Source organism: Euleptes europaea, chromosome 15 (assembly GCF_029931775.1).
Source record: "Euleptes europaea isolate rEulEur1 chromosome 15, rEulEur1.hap1, whole genome shotgun sequence".
NCBI lineage: Eukaryota > Metazoa > Chordata > Lepidosauria > Squamata > Sphaerodactylidae > Euleptes > Euleptes europaea.
Window position 1 is genome coordinate 31,802,024 of NC_079326.1, and position 25,460 is coordinate 31,827,483.

The 25,460-nt window shown below is 40.3% G+C and overlaps 1 protein-coding gene across 1 annotated transcript in view; it reads left to right on the forward strand.

Annotated features, from left to right (window-relative positions):
* The first annotated feature begins 556 nt into the window (after positions 1–556).
* Positions 557–25,460, forward strand: part of TANC1 (tetratricopeptide repeat, ankyrin repeat and coiled-coil containing 1) — a 110,881-nt gene continuing 85,977 nt past the window's right edge. Inside the window, exons 1-2 of the mRNA XM_056861258.1 lie at positions 557–627; positions 18,864–19,064. Coding sequence (XP_056717236.1) covers positions 567–627; positions 18,864–19,064 — 262 coding nt within the window. The 5' untranslated portion in view covers positions 557–566. The remainder of the gene's footprint in view (positions 628–18,863; positions 19,065–25,460) is intronic.

Here is a 25,460-nt window from a genome sequence, read left to right on the forward strand (position 1 = left end):
TGGAGAATTTTTAAGTATCTTTGTTATACTCCATTCAGGTGATTCTTTTAGTTTTAGGCAGGAGTTTGAAAATGTATTGAGGCATTTTCCTTTCAATAGTCATTCCATTGTTGCTTGCCCAGGCTTCTGTTAATTCACAATAGATATTGTGGAATTGTAGCTTATGTTTAAATTTTCCTCTTTTGATAAACTCTGGTCAAAAGCCAGACAATCTTGTGCCCTGAGTGCCTAACAGTAATTTATCCAGGTTTAGCCTTATAACCTTAATTATATGTGGAATGCCGAGAATGTTGTGTGTTGTTTTTCTTTATAACAAGACAGTAAACCTTGAGCTACTTGGTTCTACTATTAAAACATTCCTTTTAGCTTCAGTGTGAGCTTCAACAAATACAACAAAGTCATGTAAAAATAAAAGTAAACCCTCAATGTATTTTTAATTAATCTTCTATTATCTGGTTTATTTTCACTTGTGCAAAAAAACGCATGTGTAAGTATCCTTTTATATGAAATACCATTTAAAACTGTTACCCCCTCTCTTTTTTTTAAGGAAAAAGAAGAGTGTTAAAATGTTAAAAGCAGTTCTGAAGAAGAGCAGAGATGGTGCAAAGGCCAGCAAAAAGGAATCCGGTAGGTCTGTTGAAATATTGGTGAGCTACAGATTTAATTATTACTCCAAAAATGTTTCTTAGGCAAGGCTGAGCTTGAACCATGTTTACTGAAGGTGGAAACACCTAACTTAATCATAGCAATTCTTTGCTTTATTTCCATAATATATGCCTTAAAATATTTGCTTACTTGCTAGCTAATGCATTCCAATGCAGGCAAGGCCAGACTTTACAAGACTGATATAGCTACATCAATAAGATTAATTAAATTTGATCCAAAGAATGAACAGGAGAACAAATGTGCTCTTATATCCAGGACTGTATGTATGCCACATGGTATTTAGTTTTGCATTCAGAATTCAGCTTTCTGGCAATCTTTTTTTCATTATGACTGTGAATAGAAGTTGCAATGGCTGTGCATAGTGCTTAGTAAAATTTCAGAAGCTAGCAGGGGGACTGGACTTTCCAGTAGCAAGAGGCTAGCCTTTGATACTGAGTGTGGTTCCTTGTGCTTCTATGTAATTAGGAAAAGAATCAGTTATGCAAAATAAGCAAATTGATGAAGGCTTGGCGAATGTGTATTTTCACATGCACATGCATACACACAAAGTGTGCATGTTGGAAGCCTGTTTCACTTGATATAACATTTAGGTTACCTTGGCATAGTGCAGAGGCTTTTTGATGTCTTGATAAACTGTGGTTTGATTAAACTTTGGCTTAGTGTGATGTCTGGATGCGATGGACCCAGTGTTTTGATAGTGAGGGCTAAACTGGGATTCTAGTCCTCTCTGATCTCCGTGAGTGGCGGCCACCGTATTGCCTAAGGCGATGCTGACACTAAGTAACAGATAAGGAGAGGGACAGAGAAAGAAAATAGAGTAAAAGCGAAGAAAATATTTTTTAAGGTAAAAGGAATAAGAGGGAAGAAGGAGAAGAACAGAAAAACTTCCTAAGCTAGCCTAAGAGAAAAAGCACAATAGAGCTCTGCAGCATGCATGCACTCCCCAGCAAGGCAGGAGGGAAACTGCAAGCTACAGGCTTTCCCTCCAGGGAGACAGGAAGTAAAAAGTTTAGTCCTGCCTCTCCAAGCGAAGGGCGGGAAAACCTAAGCAACAAGATGCCCTTGCCTCAGAGCGGGACTGTAGTGGCTTAAGTATGGTTTTGTACAAACTAGTTTTTTGTGACACCTAAATACACATTGTTCAATAGGGCGCCTTCTGTGTTTTTGCAATAGGTTCACAGTTTTAAAGTTATCAGTTATGTGTTTTAATGTTAATATTAAAAGGTAAAAGTAGTCCCCTGTGGAAGCATCAGGTCATTACTGACCCATGGGGTGACGTCACATCCCGATGTTTACTAGGGCAGACTATGTTTACAGGGTGGTGTACCATTGCCCTTACTAGTTGTCTAAACTTTACCCCCAGCAAACTGGGTACTCATTATGTTAATATTACATTGTATTTATTGTTGTTGGAAGCCGTCCTGAGCCTGGCTATGCCGGGATGGGTGAAGTATAAATCTAATAAATAAATATACAAGGGGTATTTGGTCATTGCTTGTTTTGTGGATGCTTTGCTCCTCTTAAAACTTTCTGCTTTCTAGGCTTAAAGTGTGTACCAAAATCAATTTGTAAGTGCTTCAGTGCTGATCAGCAAATAATCGCACTTATCAGAACAATTTCATAAGTTTGCCAAAATCCCAATGATACCCATATCAAAACACACAAATGGTTAGATCCCATGATTAGTCAGCAGAGAGTGCTGAGGACTGCATATCTTCCTGAGCTTCCCCACCCCTCAGCAGACATTTCCAACCTCAGGACATCTTATTCCCTTAGGATGCATGTGAACAACAGTCCCATGGGTGGGTAGGGGGGAAGGGGGTGAAACCACTCCCTTCTGCCTCTTGTGTGATCAGAGCTCCATTGAAGGATAGGCAGAAAGGAGTGATTTTGTACCCTTCCCGTCTCCATTGCAGTCTCCTGACCCACATGGGCCCCTTGGAATAAACTTTCCCGGAGTTGGAAATGGGTCCTGGCAGGAAGGGGAGAGTTAGAAAAACTGAGGTTCTTGCCTTGTCTGAGGTTTTTGCCTGCAAAGAAATCAAACTAGCATATTAAGCATTAAGCCACAGTACCTGACCATCATAATCTGAAACTGTTTTCAAAACCTCACACCTGTCCCTTCATGGACAGTCGGATAATTTACAGCTGAAAAAGGTTTTAAAATCAAATGAGTGACATCAGTTTCTAAACTTATCCTGTAACTAAAAAATATCTGGTCTTACACCTGCCCTTTTTATGGACCCAAACACAACTTCCACCACAATTGCTAAAAGTGTTATCAAAGCAGCTGTGAACTAGATGGGGATGACATCGCATTCTCTTTGAGTGGAAATAGCCTCTCTGTCCAGCAACGCTGAAGTTCATTTCTCAGCATATTTTATTTTGGGGGTTACCGCACTTGTATTCCCAGCGATGTATTAAGAGTTTGAAAACGTTATAAAAAATACTGTTCGCACTTTGTTTGGCCCCTTTAGCTGTGAAGACGTTTTCCAACCATTTATAAGCCGCGGTATCCAAAAACCCTTTTGAAGCGATGTTTTTATAACATTTTCAAACTCTTAATACATTGCTGGGAATAGTGTGGTAACCCCCTTTATCTCTGACAGCCATCTGACTTTTTACAGAGTTATAATTGCCAAGTATAACTATTATAAGGACCTTAAAATGATTGAAATATTTGCCAGAGGTTACAGATCAGCTACCTGGAAAAAGAATAATTGAAAGAATTTAATAATAATTACATAGATTTGAATACACACACACACACACACACACACTAATGTTATTACTAATTACATAGATTAGGACACACATATACTGAATAATGTTTTTACTAAATACGAAGATTTGTATATGTATTGAATAATATTTCTACTCTTTATATACAATACAATATTAGATTTATTTACATATTTATCGATTTATTTACAGCTGAACAAACTTCAGATTTATTTACAAAGACCAGCAGGATCTGATACAATACCAAAAAAATGTATTTAAATACAGTTAATCTAAATTTACAATGATTAAGTGGAAACGGTTCCATTTTTACTACAACTTGAAGTGGCTTATGTTTGGAGAAGAACCACTTAAGTTGGAGGGAGATTCTTTTAGGGCAGGGGTTCCCAACCTTTTTGAGCCTGTGGGCATCTTTGGAACTTCAACACAGTGTGGTGAGCGTAGCCACAAAATGGCTGCAACAGACGTGGAACCAGCCACAGCTTACTGTCAGGCCTTGCTCCCTCCTGCAGGAGTAAAGGCTCTTGACATGAGTTAGGCCAGCTTCTGGCTACATGTCAAGTCGTGGTTCTCATGCCTGTGTACAGTTTCGCTCATCCTGTTTTCCACAGCTGTGCTGATGTTTAGTCTCCCGTCCTGGGAACCTCTTATCGCGGGGCTGCTTGGCCATGTTTACTTTCACAGCCTGTATTGCTTTTAAACATGTAACCTGCCTATGTTTCCTCATTACTAGCCTCACCTGCCTCAAGGCAGTCAGTCCTTTAATCTGTCTTTTTGCTCCTAATAAAGTATTACTGCTTCAGGAATACCTGCCTGGATTCGTTTGCTTATGGGATGCTAGGGACAGATGCCTGATCCTGACATTTACCTGCAGTCACACACTGAAGATCCTTGTACTGTGGTGACAACTGCTGCCAAAGCAACATTTTTTTTTAAAGGCTGTACAGTCAATCAAATCTTCAATAGCCAATCTGAAACTTTGCTGGGCAAAAGTCCCACCTAGCCCCACCCACTTTCTAGAAACATTTGGTGGGCACCAGGAAAGGTATCAGTGGGCACCATGGCTCCCATGGTTACCATGCTGGGGAGCACTGCTTTAGGGGGAGGCATCAAACTTTGCTTGGTGGAGTGGTAAGATGTAGTCCATTATAATTGTTATGGCATTCAATGTGCATGATGCTTTATAAAAGTTCAGGCAAACAGATACTTGGCCCAAAGAGCTTGCAGTCTAACATTCTAGCACACCATCTTCTTCTAATGGTCCCTCTTTTGACCTATTAAAACAGTGTCCTTGAAAAAGCTATCCCTCGCTTTTTAGCTTGTGGCTTTTTATTTAAAGCCTATCTGACCCTGGCCTTTCTTTGATGGTGCTCTTTAAAAGTAGACATTTGAACCTCTTGCAAACTAAGTTATTTAATGCTTCCAGTCCAGTGCTTTTTTGATAAGCTTGTAAATTTCCAAATCATAGAATAGATTTTGACATCTGAGCGGTAAATAGGCAAATCCATTTGGCTCTTTTTTTGGTGTGCAAGTGTTATCTTGATAACCTTTGAATTTTAAATAAAAAGAATTTTCTGGCACGGAAAGTTCAGAATTGTTTTAAATGCTGAAGTTGTGCTGGAATCTTTTCAAGTTTCAGTTTGACTTTTTAGTCATTCTTCTGAATACATCCCTTAACAGAAGAAGCTTTGTTTCACACTAAATATACAGGCCTGTTTTTGATTTATTCTATGCTGCTGTGCCCATTTTCTGTGGTTCTTGATAATTATAAAAGAGTTTAATGCAGCGGCATTTTTGCTGAGCAAGTAGGTTTTTGGTGTGGTATTACAGTTTTAGGGATTTTTTTACAGACTATAGTGAGATAGTCAGGCATCAAAACTAGTGTTTCATATTGAGATTAGCTACAGGGAATAATAACTTCAAAAGGCCTAATAATTTTTAGGGCTGGAAAACTGAGTGTTTCAAACAGTTGTCTTTCACACAGAACAAATAAGTTTTGCTAATACTAGGTAGGTAAGAGAGTTGAGGTGGGTTATATTAAAGGAGCCCTACTTGCGCGTGGTAACGTTCAAGTGTGTAAAATTTTAAATTGAAAAGGACATTGATAGTTTTAGTCTGAACATTTTCATCTGTCTGAGAAGGGCTTCAGCATCCAGGGCCAGTGGTTGTACAGTAGAAACAAGCTGGAGACAGCAGAGGAAGAAACATAAGCTTATTACTCTTAGGTGCTCACTTTCTCGAACTGAGGAGGAAGGCATCTTGGAGCTTGGGAGATTCCCACTTGCCGCTCAGAGAGGCAGGACCAAACTTTCCACTTCCTGTATCCCGGGGCAGGAATCTCCCACTCTTCAGTTTGTTTTGTGCTTTGCAAAGGGAGAGCAGCAGAGAGTAGCTCTCTGCAGCAGCTACTGATCCTCAGCTTAGGAAGCCTTCTCCTAACTTCTCAACTACTTGTCTTTTATTCTATTCTGTTTTTACTACCTATCCTCTATCGCTTGGACTGTTTTCCCTCTTCTTCTAGCCTTTACCTTCTGCCACTTCGTTATTTACCCCCTCAGCTTCCTCGAGGACACAAAATGGCTGACGGGCAGGAGAACAGCTCTGACAGCTTTCTCTCTGAGGAGCACCAGGATCGTGGTCTTCTCTCCTTGATGCAGCAACAATAAAATGAATCCTCCAGCAGCTGCAGATGTGGCTGATTCTCTGTTCCTACTATAGCTTTTCAATTCTTTGTGATGTTCCTTAGGGTCCCCTGTTCCCCAAGAAAGTAATGTGTTGCTGATGGAGATACCTTCCATTGGCAAAAATGTTCAGCAGTATCCAAGTCAATTTGTTTGCTAACCACATAGGCTTGCAGAAAAATCTGACTATTTTTGCGGGGGTTTAAATCCCCCCCCCATTACCTTGGGCTGTTGGCAGTGGTGATGCAGCCTGGAAGCCGTGCTGGGCCTGGTGTTGGCTCCTGGTGGGGGCCTCAGTCCACCTGCCTGGAGCAGTTTGGGTGAGGCGACGGAGGGTGTGGGAGGAAGGCTCTTTGTGCTGTTTTGAGAGAGAGAGAGTGCGAGGGAAGCATTGGCGTGTGTTTTGAAAAAGAGAGAGTGGAGGGAAAGCGTCTGCGCCGTTTTGAGAGAGAGGGAGGGAGAGAGATTTGAGTGCAGGGGAAGCGTCGGCCTGTGTTCTGAGAGGGGGGCAAGTGTCAGCGCCCTGTTAAGAGAGAGAAAGAAAGAAATGGGGGGGGGGAGCCTGGAGCGCGGTTGAGAGAGAAAATGGGGGGGGGAGAAAGCCTCCACGCCCTTGAGAGAGAGGGGAAAGTGGGGGGGGAGCCTTGGGGTGCCATTGAGTGGGAGTGAAGGAGTGGGGGAGCGTTTGCCCACCCATCTCCACAAGTTTCTTGCGGGTCTCCACTTGTGTTTCCAATTTCTAATGCTTTGATCTGTACTAGTCTTGTTTTTGTTCTTTGCATTCCACTAAAGTGGCCATCTGTAACATTTTCCAATGACCTTCTTGCTTAAATCAAAGGGCGACTGTTTTCCTCCTCCTTGTTCTTTACCTTTCCACTGTTTTTAAAAAGGTTGATCATGCTCTATTCATATTTTATCTAATCTTTAATTTTGGGGTTTTTCTCAATTCTGTGCATTATTGGTTTAATTCTTACTGCTTGTTATTTCAAAGTTTCTGTTAATGAATTTTTATCTTCTCTCCCCTTATCAGTTGGTGTTCCGCAGGAGTCTGTTCTTGGTCCTCTCCTTTATACACTTTATACTCTCCCTCGTGGTAAGATTATTGCTTTATTTATGCAGATAACATCCAGTCTTATCTTTCCGTTACATCTCTTTCATCATCAGTTCATTGTAATATCTCTAACTATAATGGTGTAATTGCCATGTGGATGTCTAAGTATTTTCTTATTTTCTGTGTTCAAAGTGTTAGTTTTCTGTTCTACTCCATCTATTTTCCATTTTAAAAATGCAGTTTCGCTATTTAATCCTCTCCAGAAACACACAGCTAGCAGATAACTAGTTTTCATTTCCCCCTCTTTTTCTGTTAATACTCATTCTTGTAATTCTGTCCTGAAATATTAATCTTTCAGCTACTGTGAAGATTCTTTCTGTTGAGTCTGCGGAAACTTTTGGTTTTAAGTTCTTTATCCCATAATTTGATTATGGCACTATTCTGTTTACTGTCTTCCTGTTCCTTAACTTGTTCCATTTGTTTCTGTCTGAATTCATCCACCCATTTGATTTATCTTGATGGTTACTATAGCCATCTCATTCTTTTCTATTTGATCTCCAGTGCCTTCCTTTACCTTGTTCATTCCAAGTTTCAGCTGCTTCTTTGAACTTGTATCTTACCTTATGATCGTTCCTCTTCTTATGTTTCCTAACGACTTTGTATTTACTTCTTTGTATTCCTCATTCGGCTAATACTGATCTGTTCTTTAAATCACCTGTTTCATGTGCTCTTTCTGGTATCTATTCTTCTTTGCTTGTACCTCTGTGGAATTCTGTTCCACCAACGTTCACTTAATTCTCCTTTTTTTAGAGATGTTTATCAAGATATCATTTTTGCTTCTTCACCATGATGCTTTTATTCTTCTGCTCCTTTGCTTTTCCAGGTAGCTTGGAAATTAATGTTCCTGCTTGTAAATTCCTGATTCTCATAACCTCTTATATAGACTATACACCTGCAGGCAGGTGTTGCCTTTTATGTTTTGTACAGAATTTAATAGATTTTAGGCCCTTTAAATAAAAAATAAAAAATTGTAAGACTCCATGGAGATTGGTAATGCCACCATTCACTACTGAAATGGAGTCACCAGGGGGGTGAAATGTGAGCATATTTGTGTATAATATAAAGGAGCTAAGCCCAGGAAGAAAAATGGCAGCCCATTCCTGAGGAGGAGTGCTACGCCGGTGGGCTGGAGGCAGCATAGCCGCGCTTCCTCCAGAGGAGGTCCCCCCCCACGAGAGAAAGTCACTGTCAAAAGTTTAAGATTCGCTGGTCTTTCCTGGACTACAGCGGAGTACATGTGGATACTCAACTTTTGTAAAACAATACAACTGGTTTCAAAGTGGCCCCACTTGGTGGAGTTAAAATGTATCTTTTTGTTACCATTGCTGAGCTATGAAGTTAACAGTTATGCAAGTCTGTCGCAGAATTCAGTTGTGGGTGGCACTGATTGGCTGGTTCCTGTGATATTGCAGACCCACCCATATCTAATTCTGGAACAGCTGTGCAGTTGTTTAAAAAAATTGGTCTGCAGATCTTGTGTGCAGTGGTGAATTTTAAGGCGGGTTATTCTAAAATAATGTGGCCGCAGTATACTAACTTGGGGGTTACTCAGTAGCACAGAGCAGCAGATTTAAAATGGCTTTTCTACCAGCCCGTACGTGACAGGTCATGCTCAAAATAGCGTGGCTGTGCCTCCTTGTCCTATGCTTAGTCCAGCTCCACCTTCAATACCCTCTCACCATGACCAGCTATCCAGCATCTGGGGGAATGGGATTTCCCATCGATCCTGAAGTCCTTGTGTGTCCTCCTGTTACGAAATCATCTAAAAACCCAAACATAGCAGAATACGTACAAAGTAAAAAATACAACTAACATTAGCGGTGCTCTCCCCACCCAGTAAATGCTCTATCTACTTACTCTCCCGAAACCCACTTGAATACACCTGATAATATGACCTTTGAAAGATCCTGAGAAAGGACTTGGAGAAGGGACTTCCAGAGACTGTGTTCCTTATCTTAAAAGGCCCTTTCCCTGGTCATCACCCATAAAGACTTTTCATTTATACAGTAATATTTTTTTTTAAAAGCTGAGCTGAAAATATTTGTCATGTTAACTTGTTACAGTTAATTTGATCATTTACTTTAGCATTTGATTATTAATTTTTTTAAAACCAGGGTGTTGAACTCATTTGTTACAAGGGTCAAATATGACATAAATGTCAATTTTTTGGGCCGGGCCATGTGTACCATAAAATTTACTGCCAAGTACCAGAGATGCAAACTTTATAGAAGACACAGGCAAAACCAATTAATGATATTGTTTTTTACTTAATTTTTAACTTAAAATACAATAGTTACAGTTCTATTCTAAAATCAATATTCTTATTAACTTCTACAGTTTCTATTTATCTCTACTATACAACTTAAAATACAATAGTTGTATAGTAGTATTTTAAGTATTTTAAGTAGTATAGTAGTATTTTAAGTAGTATAGTAGAGATAAACAGAAACTGTAGAAGTTAATACGAATATTGATTTTAGAATTGAACTGCAATGAACATTCTAATTATAGTTTAGAAATATAATGTATTAATGCGTCCGGTATTAGATGTGGTGGTATGTCACAGAAATACATGTTTATTCTTTCCCCTCCCTTCCCTCTTCCTGCTTTATTCTGTACCCCAAAAACTTAATAAAAAATCCCCCCCCAAAAGACATAAATGTAACTTTTTGGGGCCTGGCCATGTGTACTATAAAATTTACTGCCAAGTACCAGAGATGCAAACTTTATAGAAGACACAGGCAAAACCAATTAATGATATTGTTTTTTTTCTTAATTTTTAACTTAAAATACAAACATGCTTAACACAATAACACTCTTACAGTATTTTCTTTTATTTAACAGTCTTTGATCATTGACAGCTTGGGACATGGTGGGGGGAGGCTATCTCGGTTGGCTCGCGGGTGGGATAAAAGATCTTAAGGGGCCAGATCTAGCCCCCAGGCCTTATATTTGACACCCCTGTTTTAAACTGTCATAAAATAAAATACAGTAAAACAGCAAAACAGAAACAAAACAGCCCTTGAAAAAGAAAAATTAAGGTTGTTCCAGAAGCAGCTTTACAAATATGTACTAGTGGTTAAAATTTCAATAAGTTTGTTTGTGCTTCTCTATACTAGTTTTAGTTCTTGTTAACATTTGGCAATATGATAAAGACAATCAAACAACCAGAGTACAACAAGTCAACCCAAAGTAGCCTATGTTCTTGGGAACAGTAATGTATGTTCATCAGATTTCCTTGAACTCCATGTCTTGCTCTTTATTTGGTTTGTCTTGTCTACCTCCATCTTTACTACCAACAGTTCACTATCAGTAAACATGTGATGCCCCAGAAAAAGAGCAGAAAAATGGGGCGGGGTTTTGTGAGTGTGTTTTTCCCCATGAGCACTTGGGTTCAAATTTAAGTTTTAATGTTATTCATAGTATTTTGGATATACTCATTATTTGTGTATCATGTGTAGATCTTGTTGATATTGCTACTGCAAAGTCTTTGATTACTTGAATGCCTTGTTATTAAACATTCTTTTTTGAATAGCATTCTGTGATATCTCAACAACTAACTCATCATATTGGTTGATAGAATTCCTTGCTACGTAGTATATGACCTATTTGAAATGCATTTTGGCATAACTAAAACCAAAAGGGGTTACATGACCGAATGTACATCTAGGGAACAATTCTGAATGGTTAAGGATGAATAGGTTTGTTTGTATATTTTGTCTTATTTTTATTATTTGCTATAGAGAGAAGAGTGATGTAACTGTGTGTGCACGTTTATGAAAGAGATTTATTTTCAAGGAAGGGTGAACTAAATGCAAGAGCTTTAAGGCCTTAAATCTCTTGGATTACACATTTTAAAATACACCTTCAACTAGCAGTTCCTTGTATTGTAATTTCTAAAAAATAGCTGTGCATTCTCATAGCATCTCTGACCCCAGTTTTTAAGGAAACGATCCTCTATTTTTAGGAGGGTGTGTGTGAGAGAATTTAAATTGCATCACCGTCACAGTTAAAAATTGCAAAATCTGTTTGAAAATGCAGGGTTGTTTGCCAAAATGAAGTAATCCGGATTATTTTTAACTACTGTTGGTACTTGACTATTAGTTAAAAGTCTGAACTACAAGAGACACTTCCGTGGGTAGCCACAGTGACTTTTCAAACAATTACTAGATGCTTAAAATTGATGTTTGAATTTTTCTTCTCTCAGAGGTTAAAATTGTTCACACGCACACAAAAGAATCTCATGTTAAGATTTCTATCTTTGAGGCAAGCAAACAGTATGCTAATAATCTAAAAGTATTGACCTTGTTGCTAAGGTTTTCTCAAGAAATGTTAGTGAAGCTTCAGCTTGAAAGCTGTGCAAACACCAATTCCCCTCCTATGAATAACCTTCATTTACCTTTTCCCTCTATGTCTGTAAGTGTATTGAGGCTCTGAACGTTTGAGAGCACAGAGTCAGGGACAGTAATGTTCTGAACTGAGCATTGCCTAGAGCCGTGTTGGCGAACCTATGGCACGCGTGCCACTTCCGGCACGCGTAGCCCTCTCTGCCGGCACGCGCGGTTCCTCCAAGCCACTGGCCTTTCTGGCTCTGCCCCGCCCCGGATGGGGGAGGCTGTAGCCCAGGGGTGGGGAACCTCCGACATCATTGGCGGTGGCCCCCAGACTCTCCCACAGAAGCTGCCACCATTGCCGCCGCTGGGGCTTGAGCGGCTGGCCAGGCGGGTGGGAGAGCGGGGAACAGAAGCCAAGCGCCCACACTCGGCATGGCCGGCGGCTTCTCCGGTGCCCTCTGGGCCTGTGCGGGCGGAGGGGCGTGGCTGGCTGGTGGGTGCGAAGGAGGCGCCCTCTGCCCCAAACCCCGCCCTCCTCAGGCGCCACCCCCAAAACCTCCCACTCATGGCAAAGAGGAACTTGGCAACCCTAGCCTCTCCCTCTGGGCCCCCTCTGGGGGTGGTATTCAGGTTAAATTGCCTCATTGGCACTTGGCGATAAATAAGTGGGTTTTTGGTTGCAATTTGGGCACTCGGTCTCTAAAAGGTTCGCCATCACTGGCCTAGAGGTTGGAGCTAGGACTGCCTAAGTGCCCTATCTTTGAGGAAATAAAAGTATTCTTAATTTTTTAAGTGAAAACCAAATTCTTGTAATAACAAAAAGTTTTTGTTTGTTTACCCTCTACCCTTTCCGCAAAAGGAGGCCACAATAGCTGTTTTCCCTTACCCTTCAGAGCAAGCACAGGGACGGTGAATTGGATTAGGGCTGTGGCATGGAAGAGGGCAGCAAGGTTAACCCTTTCCCCCCCTCACTGAACTCAGCAAAGGTGTTGGAGAGGGGAGCTGGAGTGGACCCAAGAAAAAAGAGTTTCCCGAAAAAGAACAGAAGGTCCATCCGCAAGAAGGGCAGTGTACCACATTTTCTTTCCTGTTATTGAAATCTGCATAGACACACACCCTGTTTCAACCCTGAAATACCTTTAAACAATGAAACCAGTTTTGAGGAGTAAGGACTATCTACTGTCCTACTGGAAGTGCCACATGTATGCCCATTGGGTGGAAATTGTGGATGTGTGTTTAATACATGGATCTCTTGGCCCTCAGGGAGTAGATTCATTCTCTTGAGGGTAGGCTTGCCAACCAGGACAAGCTGAGGGGGAGAGAGAATTATGCAGATGAGACCTTCTAGATCAGGAACCTACTAGATCAGTCCCATTTCTAACAACTCCTGTCATGGAGAGTGAGGGTCACAAGGCTGGAGGGTGTGAGGCTGAGGAGGAGAAAATGATCCCTTAGATGGGGACTCTTTCCTCAGATGGGTTTGGGGAGGTGGGCTTTTGGTAGTGGGTGATTCATTTGTCAGGAATATAGAGAGCGGGGTCCGTGACAAATATTTGTACTGTTTGCTGGCTTGCCTGCCTGGTGTGAAGGTTGCAGACATCACATGCTGTCTAGATAGGTTGGTAGTGCTAGAGAGAAGCCAACAGTTGTGATGTACCTTGGCACCAATGACATTTGGAAATGAAGTCCTGTGGTCTTGGCAGAAAAAAATTATGTTACTAGTCAGAAAGTTAAAGACCAGGCCCTCAAAGATAGCATTCTTAGAATTGCTACTGGTTCCATGTGCCGGGCCAGCTAGACAGGCACAAATTTTAGGGGTCTCAATATGTAGATTAAAAGTGGTGCTGGGAGGAAGGGTTTTAGATTTGTCAGGCACTGAGGGAATTTCTGGGACATGCCAAATCTGTACAAAAGAGACAGACTTCTTTTGAACCAAAAGAGAACCACACCGCTATCACTTAATATCAAAAAGGTGTCAAAACAGCTTTTAAACAAATTGGTTCTCGCTTTGAGGAGGAGGGCATCTTGGAGCTTGGGCGATTCCCACTTGCTGCTCATGAGTAAGCTTGGCAGTCTTGGGTTAAGAGGTCAGGTTGCAGAGAAGTAGGAATAAATAGAGAGGTCTATCAATGGAGTGAAGCAGTGGGGTCCACAAGGATCAGTATTGGAGCCAGTGATATTTAATGTTTTCATAAATGATCTGGAATTGGGGGTGAGTAGTGTAGTGGTCAAGTTTGTAGATGACACAAAATTATTGAGGATGGTGAAATCCAAGGCCGATCATGAAGAGCTCTAGGAGGATCTCCTCAAGTTGGGTGAGTGGTCAACAATGTGGCAAATGAAGTTCAATACAGGCAAGTGTAAGGTGATGCACATTGAAACAAAAATCCCAGTTTTAAGTACATGGTAATAGGGGTGGAATGTGCTGAGACTGAGAGGGAAAGAGGCCTTAAGGTTGTAGTGAATAGCTCAATAAAAATGTCAACCCAGTATGCAGCAGCAGTGAAAAAGGCAAAAAGGACATTGCGGAGCTGGAAAAAATATAGAAGAGGGCAACTAAGTTGATTAAGGGGTTGGAGCACCTTCACTATGAGGAAAGGCTGAAGAATCTGGGACTTTTCAGATGAGAAAAAAGGGAGACATGATAAAGGTTTGTAAAATTATGCACAGGGTAGAGAGAGTGGACAAAGAACTTTTTCTCTCTCTCCCCAAATACTAGAATTTGGGGGCATCCAAAGAAGCTAATGGACTGCAGATTCAGGCAGAACAAAAGGAAATACTTCCCTACTCATTGAGTGATTAAGATGTGGAATTTGCTGCCAGAGGGTGTAGGGATGGTCACAGGCATAGACAGCTTTAAAATGGGATTAAACATATTCATGGAGGTCTGTTAGCCATGATGACTAAAGGTAACCATCATATTCGGCGGCAGTCAGCCTATGAATACCAGTGCCAGGCAACATCAAGGGAAAGCCTCAGTCTCTGTGTACTTTTGTTGGCCTGCCAGAGTAACTGGTAAGTCACTGTGTGAGAGAGGATGCTTGACAAGTTTGACTAGTTTGATCTAGCAGGACTTTTCTTATGTTCTTAAGTTGCCTCCCAAGCTGACAGTCACAGTGTAAAGAAAACACAGCTGTCCCTATTGAATCTGCCCCCCCCCCCGCAGCTTCATTGGAGTGATTTACTGGGAGAGTTGTCCTGAGAGGAAAAATTAAGTACTCTTTCCTCCAGCATAGTAGACCCAATCCAGTTCGTCATTCCCCACCGGAGCCTGCCCTTTTAATGGCACCTGCCTCACCAATTTTTGGACACAACCAGAACTTGAACTAATCCAACAAGGTAATTGTTGTGTTCTTATGCCATCATTGAATAAATACCAAGTTATTTATTTATTTATTACAACATTTATATCCCACCTTTCCTTATGGTTCAAGGAGGCTTACGATAATAGTTAAAAACGTTTTCAGTTAAAACCAAAAATAAAATAGCAAGCCCCACATCTCTCCTCGCTCTCCTCATTAAAAGGTGCATGTCATTCGAATCCCCTCAAAAGCTTCGGGAAAACTAGGGAGCCCATTCCACAGAGCCGGAGCCATAATGGAAAAGGCCCAGGCTCTGGTTGATGCCAGATGTGGTGGGATGGCCACCACCCTAAGTGGTAGGATGGCCAACAGATGGCTGCCTGATGACTGTAATTGGCTCACAGTGACCTTGCATTAGTGCAAGGAGATGTATAGCAAAAATCTTCTTGATTCAACCATAGGATTTGGGGCTGTTGGTCACACAAGGGAACAGTACTGACTTCACTTTTGAGACATCACAATTTCTAACAAATCTTAGTTAACGTCCATTTCATTTTGCACGTCTGTAGCAGCTATCATTTTATCAAGCCTCTTACGACATTGGGCCATTAGGTTTCTTCAGAAGCAGTATTTCAATTAAAATTAGCTGTATAATGAAATACTTGTTTTTTTCTGCCATGTGGTTCACTTTCTATTCTAACGATGGTATAAAATTAAAATACAGATATTTTTTCCTCCTTTGTCATAATTTACTAATTTAAAATATGGTTGTTGCAGCTCTCATTCACAGATACCTGCTTTTAAACAAACAAACCTCTGTGTTATTAGCACAATAAATTAACAGATACTGGAAGTTCGAAAGAGCCTAAGATGGAGAGGTTTTTTTTAAAAAATCTGTCTTAATTGCCTTCTGTTATGTTGCTATCAGAGCTGACAAGCCTTTGTACAGCAGGTAATAGGACTTATCGTTTATGTTATATGTTAGGACTGGGTATTTAAAAGGAGGAAAACAAAAGTTGGGTAATAACTGTGTGTGGGAGTAGGAGAAGATAATAGAGAGGAGGGGGCTTCTATAAAAAGCCATCTTGGAACATCCACCTCAAGAAGGGACATGGTGAATAGTCTTGGGAGTACCATTACTGAAGCTAAGCATATGGAGAATGAATCAGATGCCAAACCTCTGTGAAGGAATGAAATAACATGTTAAAATGGCTAAATGTTTTTTTAAAAAACATTCAGCCTACTGGTATTTTTTCTGGGATTTAAAACGCTAGTTGGCATTGTGCTATAGATGCTTTTCATTCTTTGGGCGCTTTCACACATCCTGAATAATGCACTTTCAATCCACTTTCAATGTACTTTGCAGCTGGATTTTACTGTGTGGAACTGTGAGATCCACTTGCAAACCATCATTAAAGTGCATTGAAAGTGGATTGAAAGTGCATTATTCAGGATGTGTGAAAGTGCCCTTTGCCAGCTTGCGTGTATTCACCTAGATTTGCACTTAGAGAACAGTAGGGCAAGAAAGGGGCATATTTAGATTCCTCACTCCTGTCCTGAGGGTCTCCTGACAGCTCAGTAGGATCCAGACATGTGGAAACATTTGTTTCAGGAAAGCCCCTGGCAGGTAGCCAAGTACTGAAAAAAATGGGTGCGGTTGACTGTATTTATCCAAAAGGAAGTAAACAGTCTAGATAAGAGTTACTAATTTGGAAAGAGATTGCCTGTTTCAGTCCCTTTTAACTTGTGTTAGCTAGTGCTTTTTTTTAGAATACAGTTGTATTCCAAGCACCCTTAGAGTAGTACTTCATACCCCTTTATTTTTACACAACATCTAAAATCGTTGTTCTGCATGCATTGTTTGTTTAGCTCAGTAGCCCCATATTGTGGATAGTATTGGGAGGCCAGAAAAGTGTAAGGTTGCTCCAATCTGTTAGTTCATTGTTGAGCTGAGATCTGAACCAGATCCTCAGCTTACAGGTCATGTTCTTACCTATTACCTATAATAGTTAGTATGGTGGTGTAATACTCTATAAAAATACATCTCACAAAGCCATGCCATTTATTTTTCACCAAAGGCATTTATTTACAGGCATCAGTGTCCATTGTGTGGCTGTTCTTCATTAGTAAGGTCAGAAGAAAATAGTTGTCTTCCATTGCTTTTATATACCAGAAAATAATGATGTGGAGAAGCTTTCCAAGACATGATGGAATTTATTTACTACAGTGGTTATAGTTAGCATTGTGGGCCTATTTTAGATAGAAGATAAGAATTGTTCTTAACCACAATCCTGGCTTCACCATAATTCAGCTTCATGATCAACTTCAAACTCTGTTCTCAAATCCAGATTAAGAGGGAAATGTGATTGGCTGTAACCACAGTAAATAGTGATAGTGTAACATTTAATTCTAGTTAAGGCTGCCTGGGAAGAATAAGGGGCTTGTACTCCAGGGAAAAAGCTGAGGAGTTGGTGTGTATGATCTCTTGGGTTATTCCCATTTGTTTACTCACAGTTGAACAATTTATGTGTGTATGTGTGTACTAGTACAGAATGATCTTTTTGAAAAAACTGAACCAGATAGTACTTATTTGCAACAGTACTGCATGCATAGATGCAATGCAGCAACAAAACTAGTTGAGTATCCAACTGTTTGTACCTGTCTTCTAGAACAGTGGTTCCCAACCTTTTTTCACTTGGCAGCCCATGGAATAATAAGGTGAACAGGCAGTGCATATATATTTACAAATTCAAAAGATACAATGAATTCAAGTAAATACATCACAGATTATATTAAAAACTATATTACAGTAATTAATTCATAACATTTGTTACTTTATTAATAACTGAAAACTTTAATTTTTTGAAATAATATTTATTAACTGTTAGTTTAACTGAGCCCTGACCTGGATGGCCCAGGCTAGCCTGATCTCGTCAGATCTCAGAAGCTAAGCAGGGTCAGCCCTGGTTAGTATTTGGATGGGAGACCACCAAGGAATACCAGGGTTGCTGTGCAGAGGAAGGCACTGGCAAACCACCTCTCTTAGTCTCTTGCCATGAAAACCCCAAAAAGGGGTCACCATAAGTCGGCTGCGACTTGAAGGCACTTTACATACAGTTTAACTGAGCTTTCTGTGTGCATGTGGACAGTAAGATGAACAAAATACAGGAAGGAAGGTGTTGCCCAGAAACTGACATCAACAATTTGTAGTATCCCATAAGACTCTGTTTATTAGTTCTGCTGAAGATGGATTTGGTAACTTTTGGAGACATATGGTCTCCATATGGGTGTGGCTCAATGGTAGAGCATCTGCTTGACATGCAGAAGGTCCCAGGTTCAATCCCCAGCATCTCCAGTTAAAAGGGACTAGGCGAGTAGGTGATGTGAAAGACCCTGGAGAGCCCGCTGCCAGTCTGAGTAGACAATGCTGACTTTGATGGACCGAGGGTCTGATTCAGTATAAGGCAGCTTCATGTGTTCATGGTTCTAGATAGTTCATCATGATGGTACTGGTGTTATGTCTAATGAGTTTGCAATGATACAGGGAGGCAGGAAGACACCACCTGCCTTCCTCATTCCCCACACTGTGGGAGAAGAAGGTGGAAGAGGGCCCACCAATGCACCTTCCAGGCATGGGCCATCTTAAGTAATGGGGTCCCTTGCCCCATGTGAAGTGGTGGGAGCTGTTGTCACCAGAAGCCATCTGCCTGAGCTCTAGGTGGGATGGGTGCAAATGGCCGCTTGCCACCCAGACACTGCTCCCCCCTTGCTTGGATCCCAGTGGCAGGAGAAAGGTGTGGGCAGGATGGATGGTAACAGGGCTGGTTGGCACCCCTTCATTTCTGGCTTCCTGGGTGATTGCCTTCCTGGGTGCCCCAGTGGATGTGGTGACCCTGGTAACAGATAATTAGTGTTGCTACTTTTTTTTCTAACATGGGATGCCAAGGGTACTGGTGAATGCTTTTATAGTTTTGGTTAATTTTGCAGGAATTTGCAGTTAAGTATTCATTTTCTTTCTTTCTAATAGGTGACTCATGTTCAGAAAGCGCACTACAGATAATTGCCTCTTCTGGCCACAATGCAGACATCCCTGGTGGTGTTCAGCCTGTATCTGAAGATGCCTACAGAATGAATTTGACCAAAGGAGTCTCTATGTCTTTGCCATCATCACCTTTGCTGCCTCGTCATGCCTACTTGATGCAATCTAGAGCAAGCAAAAAATCTCCAGGTAGTTAAAAAAACACACACCTCTTTCTCCATTCTTGACTTTGAAACAACAACTCAATGCTTGGTTAGCGAAGTACCTCCCAAATCAGTGGTGTTTGTCAACCAACAATTTTGCTCTCAGTCATATTCTCTCATTTTTTTGGGTTCAGTTGCTGTCATGCTGATTTTCTCGCTATTGTGGTACTTATATTGCAGATTAAAGTACTTGCTTCCAGGCTTTAGCTGGCAGTGTGTGGATGATATGAACATTGAACATAATTGCAATTCCCTGGCTGTTTGGAAAAGTTTTTTTTCCCCGAAATCAGACAGAAGTCTAATTTAAATTTTATTTTAGAAAGAACTCTCTTATTTTCTGATAAACAGCCAAAAGCAGGAACAAAGATGAATTCTAGAGGTGCTGTAATCTCCCACTCTCGTTGAGGAGATATCAGCAGGGAAAGGGAAGCAGAAAGGGCAGCCCAAGACACCTGCTTTTGAAAGCCTGAGCTGAAAATGAAAGTAAAGGTCAGTTGCAGGACTTGTGCTGCAAAGCTCTTAAGGGTGCAGAAAATTCTTTTGACTTACCAGGCACTTGCCAAAATGATGGCCATCATTGCCATTGGTTAACTGCTGTGTGTTTTCATGGAACAGTGTTCATAATATATCCTGAATATTTAGCTTTCAAAGTACTCTTGCCTTTTGGGCATCAATATTTCATAAAGCACCTGTCAAGAGCTCACTTTAGTCAACTCTGCCTTATGCCAACTGTTATACAGTACCAACTCAAGCATCTCTTTTTTCGGGGATGATAAATTATATTTTTCTTAGCAATGAAATTTTTAAGAAATTACCTGTTCTAAAAGTGATTGAAGCTTCTTCAGCTAAGCACATCAGCTAGCTTTGTTGACCTTATTTGACTCTTGAAATTATCTCCAGGGCATATAAAAAACCAAAAAGAAAAATCCTTGGGGTATCCAAGAAATTTTCAAGTTGTTCACATTTTCATCAATTGGCAGACACTGTTTAACAGGGCTGCATAATATAATAGATCATCATGTGTACTGTAATCCTGGCTTATTTATCTGACTTTTGATAAATAACCCCCTTATGCTATCTCTAAATCATAAAGAAGCTTCTCTTCCTTTTTGAAATGTTGTGACAAGGAGTTGCAAGTGTAAAAACAATGCAGAATCTTATTATTCTAATATGCTCTGCTCTTAATTTTCTACAAATATTCATAGAGATAAAACCAGCATATTTATTTAGTATAATATTTACCAAAATACTTTATTATTGTTATTGTTGTTATGACGACGATGATGATGTAGCAGTGACTATGGTAACACAGATAATTTCAGAACATGGTACATCTGTTTAGTTTTTTCATGTGTGTTAGCTTTTTGACTGCTTACTAACAGGTTTTTTTACCATGTGCATAAGGGGAGCATGACAAAGTAAACTTTTGGGTCTGGTAGAGTAAAAAGCATTCATTTACAAAAGAAGTTCTTTTGCCATTAAAAATTCAAGCATGCTTTAGTACATGCATTTTTAATTACTTGTTTTATATATACAGTGTATCTTTTAGTGTTTGGTTGTGAACTGTGGACGGCAGTTGCTTGAGGCATTTATTATTGGTATTTTGTTTATGCATGCTGTGTGGTTGGTAATAAGCTAATTGATTCTGCATCTATGTGTTGCCTGGGTGAGCGTCAAGATATGTGCATACTTGTTCAGACATAGATTGGTATTTGTAAATTCTCCCTTTCTGAAAGAACACATGAAGCTTCCTTATACTGAATCAGATCCTTGGTCCACCAAAGTCAGTATTGTCTACTGAGACCATCAGCGGCTCTCCAGGGTCTCAGGAAGGGGTCTTTCACATCACCTACCTGCCTAGTCCCTTTTACTGGAGATGCCGGGGATTGAACCTGGGACCTTCTGCATGTCATGCAGATGCTCTACCACTGAGCTACAGCCCCTCTCCAGAAAAAGTGGATAGCAGTACAACTGTGGCTGTGTGTGTGTGTGTGTGTGTAAGTGTGAGGGAGTACAACCAAGTAGTCAAAAGAGATATTGAACAGGGGGTCAGGAGATGAACAGCAAACGGAAGAGGGGCAAGAAGTGGTGTGTGGAAATAGGGAAAGAGGAGGGGCAGGAAGGGGGTATATTGGAACAGAAGAGTAGCAAGAATGGCAAATGGGGAGGGCAAGAGGGAGAGCAGCAAGTACTCCTTTGCTGCTTTGTTGTCTCCCCCACCCCTCTCTGCAATTCTTTACGTATTCCCCTTTGTAGGCACACATTTCCCTTTGCTGTGCTTCTCAACAGAGTACTGGAAAATCTGTTTAAAGTATCTCCTGAAATAAAAGGATTAAACTGTAGTTTTTGATGCTTAAAAGTGACCCTTTCTAATATGAAAGGAGCTCACTCTATATAATGCCTATACTTCACTGTGGTTTAGGAAAAATGCATTCTGGCCTTTTGAAAAGCTGGCATTGTCACAAGAATTCATAGCCATGATGAAATCTAATCCCAACACCTTTAAGAGCTAGTATCAAGAATCCTAAGATCATATTAATCACTTTGTATGTGTATATATGTGTGTGCGCATGTGTGCACCCCAAATTGATAGCTCATTGGATCTGAATTTATGTCAGTCTGTTCTAATGTGAGAGGAAATGACTTTAGTCTTCCTTATTAGAAATGAAGTTTTTGTTAAATTAAAAATAACTGTTTCCTCTTAATTCTATTATTAAATTAAAAGAGCGCTTTTCCCTTGATTGTGTTATATACTGCTGTGTCTTTTACAAGATAATGCTTTCTCCCCTTTATTCCTTTATTAATTTGGGTGTGATACTGCCTTATTTATTTTTCTGTGTGTATTACTGAGAATTTTGTATTCATATTGGCATATGAACAGAATTTGTAATGAGTCAGAACCAGCCTTCACCTTGTGAGTATAAATTAAAACTGGGGCTTGAAGTAGATTCGAGATTCTTGTTGAAGAGGAAATCCAGACAATGTTAATCATATGAAGATGTAACACTATAGTATTGTTAAGGGAAGGAGGATGAAATCCATGCTGGAGAAAATTAGGTGAGCTCAAAGTACGTCCTTGATTTCTTAACTGTACTAAAGAGGTCAGTAGCATGACATCTGCACCTGACCTATATAAGAGGAACAGGGCTCTTAGAATATGTGGATAAGCCTTCAGAGAAAATTACAGTATTCTCTTTACTACTTGCATCTCTTAAAATGGTGTACAAAATTCCAGGGGAGATTGTAAAATATAGGCCATTTGTTCGCTTGGAAGACTTTGTGCTCACGCTTCCTTTCATCCCACAAGTGTAAGATGGAAAAAAAATTTTTTTTGCTTTTTATTTGAACACTGGTCAATGTTGCAATCAAACAGGATGAGGGAAATCCACCCACATAAGAGGCAGAGCATTACAGTTCCTGTTCTTGCAAATAATTCATCCATCTCAAAGGTTTCCATATGTTAAGACTTTTAGGAAATTAAGGACTGTTCATGTGCCTGTAGTTAATTTTATGAAGACATACTTACATAGTCCTAGAAAAGTTGCCGTTTTTGAACCTTGCCAGATTATCTGGCAAGATCTCTAGAGGACAACATCTGGCATATGGAATTGAATTCTGACTGAATGTACTTTTTATTTATTGGAAACATTTATACCTTTTCCACTGCAAAGTATTGAAAGTGGCAGAAGGGCGGGATTGACACAGATCTTCTCCCTCTTTTGTTAGCTGAATTTTTTAAGTGGGTTCCAACCCAAAGACTTGAAACTAAACTTTGGTGCAATCCCATGGTATGTATGGTGGGTAACCCTGTCTTTCTGCGCAACTGGGAAAGAAAGCAAGAATTCTTCTCCGCGCCTCTTCCCCGCCGACTCCGCTCGCCGCATTTTCAGGAATGGGCTGTAAATGTGACAAACTTGACACAGACTTTTGATTTCATTACAGTTTGTTATAAAGTACATAAAGCCTAACTGTATTTCCTGGAATTAGGGAGATGGCTACTGGAAACTTTTCAAGAAGGTTTAGTGTTGTGTTACTAAAAGAGCAATCTTAAGCAAATCTGCTAAGAATCCTATTAAGGTCCTTACCTTTAATGAACTAATCATTTTAGGTACGATCTAGCCAAAGTTGAGCACTTGAGCCTTGTTTAGTTGGTAATTCAGAATACTTGGTATACTGAATTAAGCGGGTACTTAAGGCTTGAATTGGAATCGGTTGGAATTACATATGTTAGTTTGGCTTCATCATTTATTTTGTTTTGAAGAAAAGGCCCAGATATGGGCCTTATCTTTATGTTGGTGATTTCTTCAAGTTCAGGCTGATCGCTTATTCTGGTTAGTACACGTGTGTCTTTTCCCGATAGTAAATGGATGGAATAGTAAGGGCTTTTTTTTGGCAGTACTTGTTTTTATTGCTTCTCTTTTGGTGCATTTTTTCCCCTAGTTCAAATAGAATAAGCTAATTACTTTTGGAGTAGGAGGACAATGAATTACTTTTGAAAAATTCAGTCAATTGGGCTCCTTAACTGCTTTGTAATCCTTTTAGAATTTTCATTTGTGAAGTTTTTTTCCTCCCTGAAGTTGCATTTTGTTGTTGAGTCCATGAAAAGTTTAATAGATGCAGTTCTCTTTTATGTTAATGTGGAATGTTTATGTCTGTCCTTGAGAAATGCTAGTGAGTAATTTTAACTGTAGCTGAAAGAAAAGGTGACCTCAACATTTGAGTTTCCCCTATTCCTATAGCTATGAAAAAACATTTTAAGTGGAAGCTTTCTACCTTCAAATGACACTCCTTTTGGAGTAGGCATTTCACCATTTCTAGTTTATTAATCTGTTCTTGATTTAGAGTGCCTGTCCATCATTGTTCTTGTTTACTGTATCTAATTATAGTATTGCTTGCAGTAAAGAGAACAGAACAATTGTCTTTTGAAAGGATGTGGTTTCTGTTTATATGGAGTACATTATAGAGTTGCTTTTATTCTTAGCAGGCCTAGCTATTGGTTTTATTTATGTTCAAATAAATATTGAAGTAGCACCCTCTGCTGGTATATTATGCTTATTTTAAAATATATACATCACTTCTGTCTCTCCTATAACCTTTCTGTCTTTCCTTGTTCACTTATGCAATGTAAAACATACAACTAATAAAGCAGCCCTCTTTCCTGATCCTGCTGTATACTAAAAAAGTAGAAAAATGCATCTTAAAACTATCAGGATAACCTCCAGCAGAGGTACTGAGCCAACTTTCACAGAATGCACTCTGCCATCTGATAGCCAAGGACTGAATGCTAGAAGTATGCCCACTCAGAATCTCTTAGTGCAGATGGCAGTCCTTAACCATCTACCTTACCAAATTCCTACAGTGTATGTCTTATGTTTCTTGCATCAATAACTCTGATGGTCTTTCTGGACTATCTAACACCAAGTATAAAGGTGTGATTTTGTTTGTGTGATAGTAGTGACCTCAGCTGGCCTGAATTGCAGTGGAGTATTAAGGAGCAACAGAGTATTCCTACCATAAAGGTTTATTCCCTTGAAAACCTGTTGTGCTGTTGGAAACCAGCTGGGAGCTGGCAAATAAGAGCTTATCTTTTGTTTGTCCCCAAAGAACACTCCTTAGTTTTCTTTCATCCACGAATTTGTTTAGCTCTGGTTTATCCTTTTGATTATATAAAGAAATTTGAACTTGTAGAGAAAAGAGCACAAGAGCCCCGTGGCGCAGAGTGGTAAGCTGCAGTACTGCAGTCCAAGTTCTGCTCACAACCTGAGTTCGATCCCAACGGAAGTTGGTTTCAGGTAGCCGGCTACAGGTTGACTCAGCCTTCCATCCTTCCGAGGTTGGTCAAATGAGGACCCAGCTTGCTGGGGGTAAAGGGAAGATGACTGGGGAAGGCACTGGCAAACCACCCCGTAAACAAAGTTCCTAGCAAACGTGTGGATGTGACATCACCCCATGGGTCAGGAATGACCCAGGGCTTGCATGGGGGACCTTTACCTTTAGAGAAAAGAGCAAGAGGCAGTCTCACCAGTACTTGTCATAGGAAAGGGGGACACAGTGAGTTGAATCCTGTCAGTTTTTGCACTGATGCGATGGATGCCCCTTTAAACCTAAAGATATGCTGGGAATCATGAAGATGGAGCTTCAGCAAGAAAGGGAATCAGGCGAGATCATCTCTCCCTCTTGCGTCAGGGGAAAAGCTGGTTGCATTCAATCTAATGTTTCTCTAATCCCATCTCAGAGATTGCAGTATGCCAGGGTGAATGCATTTATGATGGAAGCCTATCCTCCTAAGCACCCTTAACAGTGAGTAGAGTTTGAATCAGCAAATAGACCGACCCTTTCCCCATGATTTGGGTGTATGTATGTGAGGATGGAAATATAGATT